This window comes from Pezoporus flaviventris, unplaced genomic scaffold (assembly GCF_033815535.1).
Source record: "Pezoporus flaviventris isolate CSIRO_AGI_PZ_B2104156 unplaced genomic scaffold, CSIRO_AGI_Pfla_v1 ptg000083l, whole genome shotgun sequence".
Taxonomy (NCBI): Eukaryota; Metazoa; Chordata; class Aves; order Psittaciformes; family Psittacidae; genus Pezoporus; species Pezoporus flaviventris.
Genome location: NW_026892631.1, coordinates 13,761,129 through 13,783,116, shown reverse-complemented (window position 1 = coordinate 13,783,116; position 21,988 = coordinate 13,761,129). Strand labels below are relative to the sequence as shown.

The 21,988-nt window shown below is 43.3% G+C and overlaps 1 protein-coding gene across 1 annotated transcript in view; it reads left to right on the top strand.

Annotated features, from left to right (window-relative positions):
• Positions 1–2,043: 2,043 nt before the first annotated feature.
• The window catches only part of PPP2R5A (protein phosphatase 2 regulatory subunit B'alpha), a 45,895-nt gene continuing 25,950 nt past the window's right edge, over positions 2,044–21,988 (top strand). The window contains exons 1-2 of the mRNA XM_061475448.1: positions 2,044–2,912; positions 21,104–21,300. Of these exons, the coding sequence (XP_061331432.1) occupies positions 2,762–2,912; positions 21,104–21,300 (348 nt within the window). The 5' untranslated portion in view covers positions 2,044–2,761. The remainder of the gene's footprint in view (positions 2,913–21,103; positions 21,301–21,988) is intronic.

Here is a 21,988-nt window from a genome sequence, read left to right as displayed (position 1 = left end):
AATTCAAGCTATTTAATTGATGAAACTTTCAGGCAGCCTCTTTCACACTGGAAGCATGCAGCAAGGCTTGAGTTGCCAATAAACAGTGCACAGGGGACAGTGGGCAGTGTCAGCTTCTAAAAATGGGTGCAGAGGAGAATGACAGCTGGTGGAAGGCAGGCAGGAAGAGAGGAACACACCGACACAGGGTCCAGGCCTGAGTGCTCTTGATAGGAGCTGTGAGCCATAAGGCAAACCCTGAATTAACCAGGTAAGGAACGCAAAGGTATTTTTACTGCAACAAACCCATGAGTTGGCAGTTTGAAAGACAGGCGCCCAAAGGCTGCCATGTTGTCTGTAAAATGGATTTGGTCGTAGATAAAGAACTACAAAGTCTACACACCTGCAAGAAAGATAACAGCATATTACGCTTGTCCCCTGCTATTTCTAGCTATGCTGTATCCATAATTGAAATTAAAGTACATAGGAAGGGAATTCTCTTAAGAGAACTCTTCATCCCTCTATTTTGAAACACTGAAGATGACTTCCCAAAGGCAAGGAAGTTGGGAGATGCACAGGTAATAATCATACATTAAAACATTGTGCTGACAGAGGAAAGTAAAAAGGAAGGAATGACAGAAGGAAACACAGACAACAGTTTCTATTGAACAGGCTTCCACAGTCTCAGTCTTCTTTTATGTTTGCATAAAGCTATAATCTACACTTGGCTTTTGATTTATGGCCTATACATATAAAGATTAAGCTCTAAGTCATGAAGGCATTTAGCAAACATTTCTGGTTACCTTGCAGTATTTATGTCCTACCACAGCTACTGAAACTTGAGTGTGTATTTAAAATATACAAATACTTATTTGCTGAATTGGCACCTAAAACCATGTAGTAAGAAGAAATGTGCTGATGTGCATAAAACTTCTACGGGAATGACTACAGCCGAAGGCATCCCACATGTATGGAGCTCCAAAGGGGGAGCTGCTCCCACATGGAAGCGGGACGGAGCAGCAGTCAGACTGGCACACACCACCGTGATTCTGACGTGCTGCTGCAGCCTCGGGTCTCATCTCTCGTAGCTCAAAGCAGAAGCAATGAGTTACTCCATAAACATTCCCTCCTGGAAAGCTCAGCACGTGTTTGTCCGGGGCAGTTCTGTGCCTTCAGCCTACAAACGAGACTGTGAATCGGGAGAAAGTGAGCGCTATGGTAACGCGGATACTCTGGAGCCGAACTCAGCCGGAGAGGCACGGAAGCCACAACACGTGGATGCGCGGGGAGTGAGGGGAAACACAAGGCAGCAGCACTTCTATAAGAGGCACGGACCGCCTCGCTCGCTGCTGAACCCCCTTCCCGTAGCTTCCCCCCATAAGGGGCATCCCCCGTCCGGCTGCTAACGGCTTATTGAAAGCACCCAGCGGGCTGCTGCGCTCCCAGCCACACCGGAGGACACCAAAGCCGGGTCCCCGGCTTGACCGCGGCCCGACTGAGGCTGGGCGCCCGCGACGGGAAGAGAACCGGGTCCCGGCGGCAGCTCCTCCCCGCCGCCGGTCACCCATCGAGCGGACCCAGGCGGCACAGGCAGCAAAGACCTGCCCACCCTCCGTAACGGTGGGCGTAGCTACGCGGCGACGTCACACCCCCACCTTTCCCGCCCCCCAGCGCGGATTGGCTGGCGTCCGTCCCACCCTCTATATCCACCCCTCTCTTTCGGTAAGTTCCGCCCCCCGCCCCGCCCCTCCTCACAATTGGACAATCCTACTGTCAATCACTCCCGCCTCACTCCCGCACCCTCCCCAAGCCCTTCAGCGAGGAGGAGGGCGGGAGGTGTCCCACGATCCTCTATTCTCATTGGCTGTTCTGCTCCGTCAATCATCCAGCGCCGCCAGCAGCTGCCACTCCTCTCGCCTCTTCTTGCCCCTTTGGCGGTAGCTTCGCACCGCCCCTCTCCCTTCTCTCCTCCCCTCAACTCCTTTCGCTCCGCCAAGTTCCGCGGCCCCACGCCCGGCGGCTTCGGTGCGCTGCGGCTGCGGCGGGCGGGCACCTCGCGGCGGCCCCAGCTTGGAGCAGGCAGGATGACGGCAGAGGCGCGGGGAGCACTCGGCGGCAATTGAAGGCAGAGAACAGGGGCGTGTGGAAGCGAGCGGCTGAGGAGCGGGGAGTGGAAGCTGCCTTCCCGGCGAGCTCGGCCCAGAGGCGAATCCGGCCGATGACAGCGGGCTCGGCGCGGGCTGGCGCAGGCGAGCCTGGCTGAAGGGGACGCGGAGCGAGCGAGGCGGGAGCGGGGCAGCGGCTTCCCAGAGACCGGCCCTGCCCTGAGGAGAGCGGGAGTCCCGGCCGTGCTGCCCCCACCCGCCGCGGGAAAGTTTGGCGCCCGCCCGCCCGGCGGAGCGGAGTTGTCGCTGGGTTGGTTTGTTTGTTTTTCCCTTCCCTTCTCCCCCTCTTCCGCTCCCCCGCCGGCCGCCGCTCCCCCCCGCCTCCCCGGCAGCCGGCCCGGCGCCCAGAGGAAACGCCGAGGGAAGCAGGAACAGAGGAGCCAGGCTTCAGCCCGGACCCGGGAGCCTCCCGAACGCCCGCCGCCAGTCCTTCTCTTCCCCTCTTCCCGGCCGTGTGGTGTGCGCGGGCAGGGGGACCTGGGTCTGCCGTTCTCTTGGATTTTGTGGGGGTTTTGTGGTTTTTGTTTAAGCCCTTTTTTTGGCCGCCCTCTTCTTCCTCCGCTTTAATATATGCTTCTGGAGTGCGACGTCCCCCCGCGCCGCCTCACCGCCCAGCCATGTCGGCGGCCATCTCTGCCGCGGAGAAAGTGGATGGCTTCACACGGAAATCGGTGCGCAAGGCTCAGAGGCAGAAGCGCTCGCAGGGCTCCTCGCAGTTCCGCAGCCAGAGCAGCCAGGTGGAGCTCTCGCCGCTGCCCCAGCTCAAAGGTACCCGTCTGCGTCTTTTCCCCCCTCCTCTCCTGCGCACCGCAGCCCTCCGGCTACAGGTGCCGGTGCCCTCGGTCGCCCGGGGCTGTCTTCTGACACCGCTCGCGTGCCCCGCGCTGCCCTGTGGCCGCCTGCCCTGGCTTGGCCTCTTCTCTGCACCCTCTGCCCTTTAGCCGTGTCCTCCTCCGCTCCCGGTGCTTTCCAGGGTGCTTCCTCTACTCGTATAAATAGGTGTTGTACAGGTTGGTTCTCCTTTACTGCCCCAGGGACTGACTCCGCTAGCTCGCCCCCCTTTTCCTGAGTAACTTAGGAGGAAGCGTAGGGCGGGCAGGTTTGCTTTTTGAGGGCTTTCTGCGGAAGATGTGGACGGTGAGTTCAGGAGTGCTGGTAGTCGAGCTCCTAAACCTCGGAGCGCGTGGTGGCTCCTCCCACGGGGGGACTTTGCAAAGAGGAACTCTGTGCCTGTGGCATAATATGCTGATTTACCGGAGAGAGTTGGCGTTTGGCTTCTAGGTTCCTTTCCATCACTTTTGGGTAGTAGTTGAATGGCGTCTTGGCTTATTTTAATGATCAGGAGTTGCCTCAGAGGCCTTCTCCTGCATAGTGGTGTACTGGGAGCACTGGCAAGTGAATGGAAACTGTAGATGCTGGCACTGCTGACAGCAAAGTAGGTAGTGCAGGTTTTATCCTTTGTACGGGAGCTAAAATCTGAAAAGACTCGGTTTGTTAGATTGCAGAAATAAAACAGAAGCTAATTGCAACATTTGAGCATCAAAATAAATTTGCCGGTATTTCTTCTTTTAAAAAGTATCGATTAGGCAGAGAATATAAACTTGTAACTGAAGTGTTTGACAGGGACTTGGGAAATAAGGGAGAGAGATGACCGTACCGGAACCCAGCGTATTAATTTTACTTGCACAGGTGTTAAAGTCTTATGTTTTTTGAAGCTGCATGGACAAGTTCCTGTGTGATGTACTCTAGGTTACCCTGCTCTTGCAGGGGGGTTGGACTAGATGATCTTTTGAGGTCCCTTCCAACCCTTGGGATTCTGTGATTCTGTGATGCTGGAAAAAGTCTGATGACTGGCAGCAAATACCCAAAACCTGAATTAAATAGAGCAAACTTAAAAATCTTACAGGATACTGCGTATTTTTGTTTTCCTGTTTGATTTCTATGGCTTTTACTGCCCTGTCTGTAGTATTTCAAGACTTTCATTTTTCCCTACTCTTGAGCGGCAGATGTCCACGAACAACAGAACTGGCTATTGGCAGAAGTGTTATTGAACCCAAATAAGCTTGGGCAGGGGAATAACAAGGGGAGTTTTGGGGGCTTTTTAGCATGTTTGTTGCAGCAGCTTCGGGTGTTACTTTTAACAGCAGCAGGGGTGTTCTTGCTGCTTGTTTTGGGCTTGCTTTTCTCTGTGAAGTTGTGTCCTGTGTTAGTGCACTAGTTTGATTTGAGGGATTTATAACCAGAATAATCAGTTTTAAACTGATAGCTCCTGCTGTTCATGTGCTGCTTTGACAGTGTATTTTCCTCAGAGAGCATTTTTATAAAGCAACACTCGAGACCTTGTAAAAGCACTTGGTAAATATTGCACATAGGTGGCAGACTTCAGAAAGCTGGAATCCTGATCCAGCAAACAGTTAAACATACGGACTTTATGCAGGGAGTAATTCCAGCTTCAGTCAGCAAAATGCCCAAGTTTACATTCTTTGCTGAGCTGGGACTTTAATATTAAATTTGTAACTCTATATGGTTAAGTCTTACAGTTTTGTGAGTGTGGTTTTACAGCTTTTTTACTTCTAATACAGAGAAAGTTTGCATGGCATCAGCAGCTCAGATGTTTGGAAATTTGAGGTCATAAACTATCAGAGGAATTCCTTCAGTTAGGCAGAGTTTTTATAGGAGTTTGAATTGCCTTAAGTTCTTAAAGGAAAATCACAACTTTTTATGCTTATGATTTAAAGACTTGTCCTCTAAACCTGCTTCAGAACATAAACTGTGGGCAAAGTGTGCTTTTAGGAGTTATAATATGCAGTTGTTGGGAAGTTGGGCAGCACTGCTCTGCATGTTTTCTCCCTTGGGTTTGTGATGTTAGAGGATTGGGAAATCGTAGCTCTAAGACGTAGGATGATTCCTCTCTATCTGCCTTATTCTTCTTCCTTTTCTCTCTTGAACCTCCCCTGCCACCCAAACTAAAAAAAGGTGTAGGAAAGGAAGTGTTTGCTCTCTATATGCATTTATAAACCATTTTGTTCTAATAAAGGAAAGATGAAGCTTTGCGTTGAAGTTAACATGGAATTCGATAATAGTTGTGATGCTGCCAGTGCGGTATCATCAACAGAGTAGTAGACAGTGTTCTGACAGGGGCTGTGAAGTACATTCACTATACTGATGCCTGTACAGCGTGCACTTCGGAAATTAGATGAAAAGACTTTGCTTTTCCAGGTATGTTCTAATAAATGGTTAAATGTGAGGTGTTTGAAGCCTGTATTGGGAGAAAAGTAGTGCTTTGTAGATGAAAAAAGCAGTTGGGTATTAATCTGCTGTAAAATATTTCATCTTGTTTATAGTTACTTTTTTCATTACTTTTCAGAAACAGGTATTCTAAATGAAATATAAACCTCCCCAATAGGTTTGTCATACTGGCCTAAAAGACTGATTTACCTGGAAGGAGAGGTGTTCCAGAAGAAAAAGTACTCATCCACTTTAAAAACTGCTTTCTTGGGTAGATAATGTTGTGGGTGTTTTTTCCCCTTTATCTAGGGACTGTTGTTTGTTTGGCACTGAAATGGCCAGATCGGGTTGTGTAACATGCTTTTGTAGTTGTGTTGTTGGAAAGCCTGTAGACAGATAATCTTAAAAGTACATATTTCTGGAGTTAATCGTCCTGCTGCTGTGTATGACCAAAATGCCTTATTTTGGCTGCATAGTGTATTGCTACTCGGAGAAGTAATCTTATCCGTAACTAGTAGGGAACAGTCCCAAATAGTAGTTGCATTTCTCTTTGGAGGTTTTGTTGTGGGAGTGAGATTGAGATGAGGGGTAGCAAGACTGTGTGTTGTTAACATTCAGCTTATTTATTGTATGTGAATATAGCTATCATTTTAGCTAGAAACTGCAAAACCTGCTTGATGTCAGCATACATACAATAAATTAGCAATGTGTTCTTCAGTTAAGCAGGTTTCCTATGTATTTGTTATTCAGGAGACTATCCATTTTACTGCATTTTGTAAAAGCTGAATAAGAAACAACTGCAGACCCAGTGACAGTATTTAAAATGTTAAACCTCTTAGAAGTTGAAGTTACTTTTTTCCCATCTCCTTTTCATTGTTACTTTATAGTTTGCATCATGCAAATCCTTTGAAAAATGTGCAGCCAAAATAACATGCTGGTTAACAGCAGGATTTTATCACTCCACGGGCAATTCAGAGTGTTGAGTTTAAAGAAATCTGTCAAAGGAAGTGTTATTTTTAACATCTTAACATCTTTTAACATCTTTGTCTCAATAGCAGGGTGTTTCAAAACGAGACTGCAGGACTGTAAGGTCATCTTCATTTTCTAACAAAAGAGGTGCAACTTGACCTCGGAGCTTGATTTGACTCAATACAGTAAAAGTACACCTACTCGTTTTTATCACTTTTGAGTGAAGAAGCATGTAAAAATACAGGTGGAAATGGTGAATAGAAAACACAACTTGTTGCTTTTAGTACTGTTAATATGGTCTGTCAGGTTGTAAAGTAAGTAATACCTTTTTCTTTTCCCCTATGTACCCAGCATGTCAAGTGCAGCTGGAATGAATAAACGTTTCCTGATGCCTTTCCGTGATCTTCTCAGTAGTGAATATCCATTTGGGAAGATACATGTCACCACAGGCTTATTTACTACATCATGTGAACAAATATACTATATCAGTGAGCAAATGCATGAAAAGAAATTCTCAGTTTTCGCTTCCAAATGAAACTGTCTCCCCACATAGAAATCTCTGTTCCTTGCAGCAGAACCACTGGAAAGTGGTCCAGAAATCTTTCAGCCATAGGCAAGTGATCGTTACAGTGATCTCTTGAGGGGCTCGGAAAGTGGTGAAGTACCCTGGAATAAGACACGTTTAAGACAACCTACCAGTGTGTAGTTTCAGCAGTGAAATATGGAGCCTGAAATAGGTGTTAACAATTGTATTTTCTTTACTTGACCCCTTGAGAGAGCTTGGCGGGGTTTGGCTGAAAACCAGGTGCTGTGTTCAAGCTAAGCTTTTGTGGGAATGTTCCAGGAAGGCCTAACAAGCTTGCTTATGGGTAGAATTTTAATGTTACTACATCTATCAGGGTCATTTCAGACCTTCAGCTTTGACTAGTTTGAGTCATACAGTGTGTGCTTGAGTGACAAAAATAAGCAGAGTTAAAAACAGCTGAGAGGAATTCTCTTCTCATATTAAGTTGCCTTTGCTCCCCAAAGGAAAATGTCCTTCAGAATTTTAGGATGGTTTATATTTACTACAGCCTTAATAAATGTTTGTGAAATGTCAGTTTGCTGTCTCAGATGTGCACTTTTTTTTGTATCCCTTGTGGTTCATTGTCATTTCCTCTCCTGCAGTCCCCCATCCTCTACCGTTTGTATTCAACATCCCTTGCAACTGCAGTCTTCTTGCAGGCGATTTTCCGTAGGAGAGAATCTTCATGTCAGGCTAAGAATGAGGATGTTCTGTAAGGAATTTAGATTTAACTCTTACGTGTGATCTGAGGAGGGCATACTGCCAAGCAGTCAAAACTTCTGGTTAGTGAAGTTGCAGTCTTGAGAAATGGAGAACCTATAATGACTAAAAAAGCTTTAGGGTTGTTTTTTAATATTCTAATGTAGTTCACTGTTTATTGTTTTTGTTTTCTATATTAAGGAACTGTTCCTCGTTTATGGAACATTTATGGAACATTTAGTCTTTTATTCTTAACAAATCGACCTTTTTATCCTTAGACTTGAATTTTTGGTCTCAGAATATACTCCCATCAAGAGTAACTCCTAAATATAGAGCCTATTGACAGTCTTCACATGAACTTTTCTATTTAAATCTTTCACATCTTCTGTGTGCCAGCTTAGGATCAGATTTCTTTTTCCATATTCGTTGCTTTCTAGTTGAGGCAGATATTAGTTTTGCAGGTGCTGAATTTAATGTTAGTTGCTGTAGGAGATACAGATGGAATTGCTTTATTGCTCCAGGCTATCTGGTCAAAAGAAGATGACTTCAATCTACAGATTTATTTATATGTGTATATGTATATATTGAAGTATCTATCTAAAAGCATTCAGTGTTTTTGAAGAGGTGTGATGCCAACAGTTCTGGACAGATTACTACTGTATATCAGCATAGAAGGGGTGTGTGTTGTGTTCTTAGGAAAAAAGACCCTTCCATTGGGAAAGGTACAACATTTAGCTTCTATGCTATTGTAGTCCTGACTCTTGGCTTAATCTAGCAGGCTAAAATTATATTTATAGTTCCGTAACAGTGTGTGGATTTGGAAAGTTGAACCACAGCCGAACTAGATGAATAGGTAGTAAATAACGCCTGTTTTATAAGACTTCTGTGGCAAAATGCTCTGTTACAAACTGGACTTACTGTGGCAGCTTCTCTTTAATGTCTGAATCGCTGATTTTTATCACAGAGTCACTAAACTAGTTGCTGTGAAGTTTTTCTGAGTGCATGGCCAATGAAGTATGGTGTCTGTGGGATGCCTATTTCATGGTGTACTTTTGACTTGAAGGCAGAGCTCCTCATAGTTAAGGTTGCCTACAGTTTTCCTCCACAAGACCTTATTCTCAGCTGCTTACAGCATTACTAAACCGTTTGGACTTGAAGTTTTCCATGCCAAGTATGGACAGCTTGATTTGGAACTGTTCCTCAGATTAATTTTCTTAGTTTCAGCAAAAAAACAATTTGAACTGCTTCTAAGACTGGAAGAAAAATAAATTGTGTAGTGTCAATATTAAGAGAAAAAAAGATTAAAAGATAAAAAAAAGGGACTCTTAGTCAGTGACTGTAGCGATAGGACAAGGGGTGATGGATTCAAACTGAAACGGGAAGTTCAGGTTAGATCTAAGGCAGAAGTTCTTCCCTGTGAGGGTGCTGAGGTGCTGGCACAGAGTGCCCAAAGAAGTTGTAAGTGCTTCATCCCTGGCAGTGTTCAGGGCCAGGCTGGACAGAGCCTTGGGTGACATGGTGTAGTGTGAGGGTTGGAACTGGATGATTTTAAGGTCCTTTCCAGCCCAGACCATCCTGTGATTCTAAAAAACCAACTGCCTTGAGGCTTGATGTTTGCTGTACTTCAGAGCTTAGCATGTAGTTCTTGACGAAGATACAGTTTATTGCAAATTTCCAAAAGTGCTCAGTACCTGTTGCAGGTCAGTAATAAGACTGATTCAGTAGTTACTGTGCTATTCTATATCTACTGAAGTATCTATCTTGAAGGTGAGCTACTCTCACCTCCTATGCTGTGCGAGGCTGCTGTGCATGGCTTTCCTTTGGTTTTCTTGCCTGTAATGCTGCTAGGCACAGCAACTAGGTGTATGGAAAACTTGTCTTTTTTTTTACAGGCAAGGAGCCCAGAAGTGTGTTACTGGTGAGGGAATAGTGTGAAAGTGGTGGGCTGGTTAAAGAAGCTTGAGTGGAAAGAGACTGCAGAAGCTACCTCCTGTCCAGTAGCTGTAGTAAGCTCAGTGTTTAAAGTCTCGGCATTCCTGCTGGCCATGAAACTTACTGGAAGTGTTTCTTGTCATACTGTCTTCTAGCATCTTCGTAGTTTCCCTTGCAGCCATGGTTTTTGAACTTCACATGGTCTTCCTGAAACTTTGTGGGCTCAGGGCTTTTGTTTTGTACATCAGGAATTGATTGCAGATGAGTTGGCTCACAAAATGAGGGTCTTGAGAATTTAAAAACAAGAACATAACCATGAGTAGAGCACAAAATTCACTGTGTTGAGTAGTACTGCTTCTGGCCACTACATGTTTGGGGAAGGGAGGGGAAGTAAAGCTGAGAAAGGCCAGTGAAATGCAGATGCAGGGCACTAGGCCTTAGTATTTTAAGGGTATGGAGGCTATGGGAAGAGACAGTCTGGTCAGGATTGTAGGTGACTTGTAGCCTGCTAAAGCAGCAGTATGTATTGCTGCTGTGAATATGGTGAAGGGAAAAGGCTGTGCTTGGTGACATTGGTAGCTTTTGTCAGCTTCATGGATAAGGTAGGGTTCAGAAGAGAAGTATGAATTTTGCTATGGAGCTGGGACGTCAAGGTGTGAGTAACAACAAAAATGCTATTTGCACATGTACATTCAAGATATTATAATTCTAATAAGTGATTTTTAAACCCTTGAGAATTGAAGACATTACAGCTACTCCCTACCATACCAGGAAGACTTTCAGTATGTTACGCAGCTTTGCTTTTTCAAAGTACTGACTGATACCCAAGTCAGTTTATGTCCAAGACCATGACACACTTGAAGAGCTGTCAAGCTGTGAATAAGAAGCAAACGCAGCACTGTCGATCTTCTCAGAAGAACAGAAAGAGGAGGTGGGGTGAGTAAGGGTAGAAAAGGGCAGTGTAGCATGGTGCAGTGATCTTAAGGTCCTTTCCAGCCCTAACTGTTCTATGATTCTGAAGAAGAGCAGGAATAAAAGTCACAGCAATTTGTCTGAATATGAAAGGGGGAACAGCTCTATTTCAGCTCTTGCTGTATTTGAGAACTAGCATAACAAGGCAACTTTCAGAAGTGATTTAATAGGTTACTTTGGCTCTGTAGATGGTTGGGCCTTTAAAAAATAAAACCACAGCTTTTATTTTCTTAGTGTCTCCTCAAGTAAAATTCTGTGGGGAAGTGTAGGGGAATAAAACGGATTTAAAAAGAAAAAGGAGTTCCATTTAGTGTAACTGGGTAAAGCTTTTGGCAAGCGTATGATGTTTCTTATTCAGACTCCTGTGCTGAAAGTGTGGCATACATGTAAGACTGAAGTCAGTTAAGCAGCATAAGTTTTGGTTCCACGCTACTTGTAACAGCAACAAATGATGAGACTTGAACTTAGATTTTGAATTCTAGATGTGAAATCGCTTTGTGCACTTCAGCACTGTTGGATTCCATAGGGAAGCAGAATCCAGGCATTATTTTGAGATGCAAAATCCAGATGCAAGTGTGGGAAGCCTGAAAGAGGTGTAGGCTGGGTCCCACAGTACAGCCAGGAAGGACAAGGAGTAGTGATTTATATTGCTGTGTATTTTCCCTTAAGAGTAGGAAGCAGGAGCAAAATAAACTCAGGGCATCAAAACTGTGTAAATTCAGTTTAAAAGCAGTCAAGAGATTTTGCCAAATGGGAATATACTTATGTGTAGGATCCCTTTTTAACAAACGCTTCATGTTTACAGTTTTTGATAGAACTCTTAGAGTATGGTTAAAATTGATGAGAAAAGTAGCTCAACCTTTTATTCAGGAGGCTAAATGTTTAAGTGAAGTGGGTAAAGACATCCTGCAAGTGCCTGAATATTCATCCTCTCAGGATGGCATAGTCCCGTTGAGGTCAGTGGGAGTGGGGTCGCTGAATGCAGCAGAACCAGGATTTCACCTGTGTTTCCAGTTGAATTTAATCTCAGTTCTCTCTACTGTAAGGAAGAACTAACTATGCCACTTACTGTAAAGTAGCTCATCTGCCTCAGAAACCCGAAAATTAAGAAACACTGGTTCAGCCTATTCTTAAAGTGCATATTTATCTGAAGAATTAATCCAATACCTGTAACTTCCACCTGGCTTTACAGGGATTCAAGGGCAGAGGAATTTTTTTCCCTTGGCTTTTGAAAAGCCAGATTGCCGTTTCCTCTGGCGCAGATTTCCTATTAAGTTACTTCCCTGTACATCCCCTTCACGCATTTATAACAGCTAAGTGCAACATGAACTGCAGAATCAGTTTCTGTGCTTCTCTGAAGTATTAACAGCAGGTACTCCTTGGTTTCAAAGAAAAGGTATTTTTACATTGCACTCAGCACTGATTTTGCTGTGTGAAAACGACGTGTTTCTTCAGTTTCTGGGAAAACACAAATTTGTAATGTCAACTTGCATTTTCCAGTGTGATGTCAAACTGGAGCAACTTCAGCATCTTACCCAAAATGAGCTTTATGCCTCAATAAGGTGAGGGGATGATTGGGGAAGAATACAAGTTAATATATTTAAAGCCAATAGCCCAGACCAGATCCACTTGTGGCATACTTATCAATGTTCACTCATTATAAAATACCATCATTTCAGTCAGACAGGGGTTTGGCAGTTGACTTGACAAAAAGGGAACTTAAATTGAAATACAGTTTCTGTCCTTTCAAGCTTAGAAAGTGCAGATCAGTTTGGTTTGGTTCTTTGGTTCTGGTCATGCAAAGTGTTGACGTTTTGTGACTAGGGAATGGCTTTGATACGGCACTGTGTAGTGGGTACTGAGCTGCAGTTTTGGCTGAGTCTGTGTGGCACACAACCTCGTCAACTGCTTTTCAGCTGTCTTTGTCTCCTGGTGTAATGTACGTAGAGGCTACTACAGCTGCTGGGTTTGGAGCAGTAAAATAGGGAGCAAAGCTGTTCAGATTCACCCTGCTAAGAATCAGAGCAATGTGAAGCGGTTCCTGGAGTCCACCTTGTCACAATCTCTGTAGCCTTTTCCCTTTCTGTGTAATCTGGGTCTTGGTGCTGGTTCATTTTCCTGGCACATGAGGGAGTTACTGGGAGTAGCAGGTTGTTGTGTACCAGCTTCTCTGGGGGTGCTTTCAGCTTGCCACTGATACTGTGTAACCCGGGTTAGACTCTAAAGAAAGGACCTGTTTATACACCCAGGACTTTTTCACCTTTGTTTGCCCTCTTATTAGGAGGAATTCCTGGAAGCATGTGTGTTTTACCATAACAAAGACCTGTGCTGCATTTCAGTATGCTCTGTAGGACTAATGTCTTGCATGCAAGAGAGAATCATAGAATTACAGAATGGTTTGGGTTGGAAAGGACCTTAAGATCATCCAGTTACAACCTCTGCCACAGGCAGGGATGTCCCACACTAGAGCAGGTTGCTCCAAGCCCCTGTGTGCAACCTGGCCTTGAACACTGCCAGGGATGGGGCAGCCACAGCTTCTCTGGGCACCCTCACATGGAAGAGCTTCTGCCTTAGATCTAAGCTGAACTTGCCCCGTTTCAGTTTGAACCCATCACCCCTTGTCCTATCGCTGCAGTCCCTGATGAAGAGTCCCACTCCAGCATCCCTGTAGCCCCCTTCAGACCCTGGAAGCTGCTCTGAGGTCTCCACGCAGCTTCTCTTCTCCGGGCTGAACAGCCCCAATGTTCTCAGCCTGTCTTCATATGGGAGGTGCTGCAGCCCCGAGCATCCTTGTGGCCTCCTCTGGACTTGCTCCAACAGCTCCATGTCCTCATGCTGAGGACACCAACACTGCACACAGTGCTGCAAGTGGGGTCTCACAAGAATAGTGTGGAGGGGCAGGATCACTAACCTCTGAGTCTCTGGTTACATTCAAGATAGGCCCATCCTGGCATTAAAACTGCTTGGTGATTTTGAAACATAGACAGCAAATACAGTAGCAGTGTTTGCCAATACAAGAAATGAAATGCAAAAACAAATGCACTGGGGGAGCGTAACAGTTGGCTTAGTGTGGAAGAAAGCTGCTTTCAAATGCAAGAGGAGCAGCATAATAGGGTTTGAAAACGTACACTTCAGCTGTATAAGAAGTCAAAGTTCTTTGCCTTTTGTAATAAATATGGTATCACTCTGAACAGCACAAATTGCTCAACTCCTCAGTGCTTTCACAAGCAGCACTGGTTCAGCTGTGTCAGGTCATTGGACAATATTCTTACTTTCTACCTTTCTTGTTCGTGCATGGAGCTGAGTTTCAGTTACAGTCTGAACCGGTGGTGTGCTCTTGAGGAAACCTTTGTGGTACTGGAGTTCCATACTTTGTTAAGGATGACTTTTTTTTTGTTTTTTTTTTTTTTTTTACGTTCTGATTCCAGTCATTGGTATGTCTGAGGTTTTTGAGTGTTTAAGGAATCAGTGGTGCTTTAATTCTCCTTTTTGGGAAAGCATGGTAGAAATGAGGTGAATTCGGCAGACCTGGTTACTAGAGGCTTACTGCCTTTTTGAGAACCAAGAGAATAATTTCTGTTACTTCCTGCATCTGACTGCATGTTGCTTTCTGTAACTAGAGAGCACAAAATAAGCTATTGAGATGAAAGCACTTCAGCAGGGTACTTTCTTACTGTACAAAGTGTCTTGGTTGACTGAAATCTTCATGAAAATTGGGGGATTTAATGTGGTAGCTGGAAATTCTTAACTCCATGCAATTATAAGAAGGCTTGGAAGGTGGTAGAAACAATCAAGATAAGACACTTGCAGTTTCCCATCACTGCAAGGAGTCACGGCACAGCAGTTGTGACAGATGTTGTTAGATCAGCATAGGCTTTTCAAATTCAGGACTGATTTGTTAAGGTCAACTGCTGGCCATGTGCAGTGGCAGATGTGAGACTGAACAAACAATATCTGTTACTGGATGGAAGAGAGCTTTCCAGGAGTGCTTTTAGTAAGACACTTCAAATTGTCTATAGCCTTGCCTTTGTAACTTCATAAACGTTCTTTTTCCTTTCTTCATTTCTTCCCCCTTTTCCTTTCTTCATTTTTCCCCTTTCTTCTTTTTTCCCCTTTTTCTTTCTTTTCCCCCTTTTCCCTTGGCATGCATCACAGAATTAATCTTAAATCCAGACTATTCTAATGAGAAAATGTTCTGATTTCTTATCAATTTCAAAAGAGAAATGGAGGTTTACTTGGATGATTTTTACCAGGTTGGTTGGTTTGGGCAGTTTTAATATGACTTTGCACAGCTGGTTGGAGAAAGGTGTATGTTAACTTAGATAAATCATGCATTACAGGGGCAGTAGGGTGTCACAGTTTACGTTTAAAGTACTGTTCATGTGGATCTCTTAGTGGAAGTCCTGCATGACCACTGTCTGCAGCGTAGTTTGCCTGTAAGTGGAATCATAGAATAATTAGTATTGGAAAGGACCTTAAGATCATCCAGTGCCATGGGCAGGGGTGCCTCACACAAGACCATGTTGCCCAGGGTTCTGTCCAACCTGACCTTGAACACTGCCAGGGATGGAGCATTTACCACTTCTTTGGGCAACCTGCTCCTTTTATCTAACCTGAACTTCCCCTGTTTGAACCCATTACCTCTTGTCCGATCACTGCAATTCCTGGTGAAGCACAGCAAAAGCTCAGCTCTGCTCCTTATCTCAGATTGCTCCTTTGCAGTCCTTTTGATTTCTGAAATGAAGAGCTGGTTAGTATGAGCACACAGGTCCTAGACAGGATTGACCAAAATGCCTTCTGTACCTTTAGTTCTGTGCCAAGTTTTGTTTTGGTTATCTCCTATATGTAGTATGAATTTCCTTGTAGCCTAGAGTTTGAGAATACTATTCTACCCTGTTGTCTACTAAACTCCTCTTGTGAGCAAACATACTACTGTGTAGGGACTTGGATGACTTTTGAGATGTATAATCTTGTTCTATCTGACCTGGAAGGCCAGAGCTCTGTTGACTGAAAACACACAGAGGAACTTACTCAGCCCTTTCCAGAGTTCAGCTGTAGGCATTGGGGTAACAGGTAATGTGAAAATTCATGCTGTTAAACTCTGAATGGAGGGGGAGGGGGAAACCTGCAACCCATGTCTATTAAGAAATGGTACTTATTCCTTAGGGTGGCAGAGTTTTTCTGCATGGAAGACCTGAAAATACTGGTGACAAGACTCCTTGGATACCTAAGGTGCTGCATGAGTGCTCGTCTGAGTAGCCCCACCAGTTTCAGTTGGGCTGCTGAGTTACCAAAAGCTTCTGTCATGGGTGTATGGTGTTCCTGGAGAATATTATAGACTACCAGTATAGCTAAGTATATTGTGATGATTTTATACAGGGGCTGCATTTTCCTTTAAAAAGGAACTTAAAGAAAACCGAAGCAAGTAATTTAAAAAACCCCACATAACCCCAAACTTATTATTCATAAAAGTAGCTCACTTAATGTGTGAGTAAGATTTTTCAGTTCTCATACTTCTAGAGTTGGGTGATGTGGTTACAGAGTGAGCTAACAAGCAGCTCACTGCAGCTGAAAGGAGTATTTGCTCCCATCACTAATCTTGTGCCAGGGCACATCAGGCCCCTCCAGAAGCCATTTAACCTCACTAATACAGCCACGTTATTGAGTTAAAGCAGCTCACAGAGGAGTCTGACAGGTTCCAGAGGCAGTGTTGAGGGATGGACGTGACTGAGAGCAGAGGAGGGAAGAGAGGAATAAATGGCAAAGGAGTAGTCGGGGGAGACTTCTTTCCTCTTCATTGTTGGCCAACTATGCTGTTGCCTGTCAAGCTCAAGATGCAGGCTTCTGAGAGCCTGGAAACACTGTCTGTCCCCTGTTGTAACATCAAAACTCCATTTCGTAATGGTTTATCATGCCTAGAACATAACCACTGACACTCAGATTCTATGAGAGATCACAATGCACGCAAGAACTTCCCAGGGCAAAAATAAACCTTAAATTTAGATTAAACAGGACTCCCTTGATTTATGTAGGCAGGGGCGGAGTTTACCAGACTAACCCTTTCCAAACTAATACCAAACTGAAAAGAGCTTGTACAAGTGTTGATAATTCAGTGATGTGAAGAAAGAAATAAAACAAGCAAACAAACCCAAACACTTGATTCTCATAGTAATGTTCTTCTTTCTCCATGTCTGTTATGCCTTCATTCTGCTCTGGCACATACATCCACTGTTGAGTACAGCTGCATATAGTACAGTAAATGTAACCAGACAGCAAAGACTAAATGTTGAACTTCGCATTGTGGAGTACATAACATAACTGTGGCATGATCCTTGTCACGTATCGGTCCTTGTCTGTGTTTCAATTTGTCAGGGAATTATGTAGAAGTGTAGGATTGCCATCTCTCCTTACCCCGTTTACTGTAAGGAGAGATGCAGTGCTTCATTCCATAAGAACACTGTCCCCTAAGTGTTGGAAAGGGCTGTGTGTGGACTGCTTCAAGAGGAAAATTTCATGGTCGTTTCTCTGGCTTCTGCATCTTCTAGGGTAGCTTTTTCAGGGAAAAATAGAAATATTGAATTAGAGGTATTAAAAAAAACCCACTGGGAACTTGTTGCAAATGTTTGAGAGGGTTTGTTTTCCATTGGCAAGGAAGGATGGTATTTGAGCTCCTAATTTGTGTAGTTGAGAGAGGGGGTTTTGTGGACTCAGCTTCTGGCTCCTGCTACTGAAGCAAGCATTACATTAGGTTCTCTGGCTTTGTACAGAAGATCTTGGGAAAACAGTTTTATTGAGAAAGAAGAATCTGTCCTTTCCTTCCAAGAGAAGGGCCTGTAAACGTAAGAGATAAATATACTGTGGAAAGATGTCATTGTAGTCCTCTGGCTGGTGATACGGTGGTGTTTGTCTCTCCAGTTACATGCCAGGGAGGTAGCTCTGTGATTGTGAACTCTCTGTCCCTATCTATGTTTTGTTTTGGCCCTCCCGGAAAGAAATTCATCTTTTAACTCAATATTCTATGGGTAGACTTGTGATGACCTTAAAAAATTGAAAGCATTCAACTTACAGACAGATCTGTGCAATGAAACAGTTTTAGTGTTTCATAACTTTGGCTCAGAGGAACTTCGACTCAACTTGTTTGTAACTTTTTATCCTTTGATATTGTGGCTATTGTCAGGTTTTTGTAAGTAGTAGGAACAGTCTGTTGAGAATTCCAGTGTTATGAAGGACAGTGACCAAATGAACTGTTTTCATCTGTTGCAAACTTTCTACCATCTAGCCTGGAAACGCCCAGAGGCAATGAATATCCTTAGAAAGAGGCATGGTTGAAGTGGATCATAGTTTACAGCAGCTCTTTTGGTGTCAGATGGAAATCAGTGTCTTTAGGATTTCCTAACACATGATTAAGTATCAGCTTTCTCTGCCTGCCTAAAAATGTCATTATTACCTTCCCAAGGACTTCAAATCAACTTACAACCAACTTCTCAAGGAACAGAACAGTGGATTTAAAGAATGTCCTAAATCACACTTCTGTCGAGCCGCATGTAGAAGACAAAGTCGAGGCAATCGCATTTCTATCACCTCGATCACATGGTGTGTAGACTATTTTCTGGGGTGTGCTTTAGCGTATGATACTCTTCTAGATAGGATAGAATGCTTTTGTTCCCTTTTTAATGCTTCAGGCCTCCTTATGAGTGTGTTTGGGTTTGTTGTTTTTTTTTTTTTCCCTTTCCTCCTTTTGAGCTTACATTATCCTCTGTGGTCCTTATGTTATTTGGGGTATTTGAAGAGAAGCCATTATCTTGAGCTTCAGATGTATGGTGTAAATCTTGATAGGTATTAAATTTAAACTGGTTTTAAAGTCTCATGACACAGGTTGTTAAACTACTAAAGCTAAAAGCTCTGGTATGATGCAGTTACGGTGCCACAGTTCATTTTATTCATAGAACTGGGATAAACCATTGCAATATGATTTTGCTGTGGTGTAGACTTGTGTAGCTTCTGTTGTGCTGGGATAGTGAGATGGTTAAATACAAGGCTGTAAAAGTTCAGAGCACTATCTGACAGACACATTCTCCCAAATCACTTGGTAGTTCCCATGGTATCTCTGATAGCATTCCTGGGACGAATGCATGATGTGTCAAGCAGGGATTGAGCGCATGAAGATGGGCAGTGCCGGTACAACAGATCTGGCTTTCTTATTACCTGATTTATTACCATGGGTGCACACCTCTTGTAGAGGTCTTTATGATTCCCCTTGTAAGTAAGGCAAATGGATATATGTGTAGAAGAAGATTTGCTTTGTTTTTGCTTTAAATGATGAGAGTAACAAACCAGATTAATGGGCAGTTTTTCATTAGGGAAAACATGTCTAGTTGAGACGGATCAGATTGCTAATGAAATGGACTGGTGGTGCATGGCAGGAGAGATAGGATCCGTTACTCGTATCTAACTGAAAGGGGCTAATGCAGGGGTTTCTTTAATATTCTGGGGAAGGGAATAAGTGATTTGATTATTTTGTCTGAATTCCTATTACTTGCTTTTAACCCTAGATCTTTAGTCTGTTTTGACCCCTCTTAGGAGCACTCAGATGCTCTCTGCTGGGAAACTGATTAGTGACACTTGGTCTTATTGAACATAAGCTAAATACAGCCAGCTCACTGCTGGGTTTTTGCACTTTGGAGTTCAGCTAAGTTTTTGTAGGGAAGAAAAGAGTAGGTTTGACTCTTGTTTGAGCCTGGCTGTCATTGGAGCTAGTTCAGAGAGCTGTCCTCCCTGCATCTCTTCCTTAAATTAGGCATTTTGGATTTGATCCTCGGCATGTCACTGTTGCTGCTTTGTTGCTGTGATACAATACTTACTCATGCCATTCGCTGTAGAGTATTAGATCTGAGCTGAAATGTTGTGTAACTTACAACTGTTTTTGCAGCTGATGTTCATGATTTTACACCTTTGTTCTCTGAGTGAAATAAGCAGCTCGCAAGATACTTACTCCACAGAAAAATGGTGCCATGGCAGAATTACCATTCCAAAGTATGAACTGGTCTTTGCAAGGGAATAGCAATTGGTAGCTTTTCTCCAAAAGCTCACCGAAATTGTTCTGCTCAGTTCATAGGATCATAGCTGTGGAAGGGAGCACCACAGTCTTACGGTGTTTGAACTCTCAGGGCAGAGCGAACAGTTGGGATTGCAGCAGAGGGGTTTCAGTCCATTGTAGCTATTACTTTTTGCTTATGGAAACAAAAAGTCTATCAGATAATGACTGAATGTTAAACCCACTGTTGACTGTTGTTCCAGCCACTAAATGGAAGGTGTTTTGGTAAGAAACCTGAGGAACTGGCATTACCTGAGTGAGTTATTAAATTTAAAACTTAAAATGAAGTTGGTTTAATAAGAATAATCCTAAAACAATCAGGAGAAGCGTGAGGTCTTTCTGTGGTTTGTTTGAATTTTGAAGCGAGACTTGCATATTCAGTTTTACAGGGCAATTGCCTTTTTCTTGTCTTGATAATTTCCCTATGATGAGCAGGAGTGCTAGTATCAATACTACAGCGAATGCATGAAGCTAAGGGATTAGTTGCCTGGTGATCGACAGGCCTTGAAAATGCTTCAGAGGGAGAACATTCCTTTCTTGCAGATGAAATTAGAACTAATCTTTCACCAGAACAAGTGGAATCCCAACTGACTGCTAAATGAGGTGATGCAATGTTGCTGGAGTGGCTTAGAACCCCAGCAACCAATAAAAAACAAGAACAAAAGATGCATTAAACCAAACCAACTTCTCAGAACCATAGCTGCTTTTGTTGTGATCATGCAACTTTTGAACAGTTACAGTATTTGAAGTGTATGGTACTTAATCCATCCTTTTTGAGAGCTAATGTGAAATACTAATGGAGGAATTTTGCTTATCAGCTTAGACAGAAACTGCACTTTCAAATGAAAATGCCAAGTCATAGCCAAACACGTTGTCTTAATAGGCCAAAAAGCTGGTAAACCTGATGTGACTAAGATTGTAATAGATTAGTTAGGCCAAAGCATGGAAATCCAGGGTTAATCCTTTTGAATTATTGGAGTTGATTCTTAAGGAAAACATTTATCACATGAGGTCTAAAGTATGTGAAGTATTTTGTATTGGGGTAAAAAGACAAGGTTCCTTTAAAGCAGCTTTTGCAGTTTTTAAGCCAGGTTACATAATAAAGGATTAGGGAACAGAATGAGCCAAATCGGATGAATGGGAGGTTAGAATGATGCACTGCTGCTGTGTATGACTTCTGATGAGAGTGACTTGGTACTTATTCATGTCTATATTTCAAATAAAGTTAATTCATTTTTCATAAATACATTTATTGCCATATGTTTACTCTTTATTTCTTGTACGAAACACAGGTTGAGAATAGTGAGTCATTCTCTAATATACTTAAACAGATATTTTCAGTTTTGACAACATCATTTCTTAATTTGCTGTCTATACAGAGCATACTATTCCCCATAGTGACAAACTGATGGCAATGCAAATGTTAGCCAACAAGCGATTTAGCAATGCAGAGTTTGTTTCTCTGGACTTAACTGCTGGGTTTTGGTTTTTCTTTCATAGATGCCACCTTCAGTGAGCAGCAAGATCTTTTTTGTCAGAAGTTGCAACAGTGTTGTGTCCTCTTTGACTTCATGGACTCTGTTTCAGACCTGAAAAGCAAAGAAATTAAGAGAGCAACACTGAATGAACTGGTTGAATATGTTTCAACGAATCGTGGAGTGATTGTTGAATCAGCTTATGCTGACATAGTGAAAATGGTATGTAGAATGCTCATTATATTTTCAATGTTAATAAGATATCTTAATCAGTTTATGACTCTGATGACATCTAATTCGGGCTTGCTGTTGGTTATTCTGCTGATGCAATATAGTGTATAATTCATGAATGATAACTTGGTCTACAAGATTGCTTAGAAAGGCTTGTAAAAACAACCCGAGTTTTAATTATTAGCTGAAATATAATGCATGCAGGTTAATGAAAATGAAAGAGCAGGTATATTGCAGATGCTTGCAGTCTGGGTAAGCTTTGAAGTTGTTCTCATTCAGAAAAAGGCAGTATTTTAGTGCTGCCTGTCTGTTTGTTTAAGAATAGCAGTAGAAGGAAGGCTAAAGTTTTCGAGTAAAGATTCTTGTGGGTACTAGTGTCAACAGAAGGGTTTATCAGCGTAGGGAAGCAGCTCTACTTTGTAAATACTTTCTGTGCCTGGCTGTTACTGTTCTGGCCTTGGAGAGCTGTGCTAGGGTAGTCTTTAAGTGGTTCGCTTGACTTGTAAACCATGGGATGATTTATCCTGTCCAGTTTCTACCAATGGCTTGTTGAATAAGCAACAAAATAGTTGTGGTTACTATCTGCTGACTTTCCCAGGTATGTTAGATTCATTTTCATGTGCTACCTAAGCAACGCTTCAGCTATGCCTGTACTCCATGTACAGGGAGCTCAACTGAG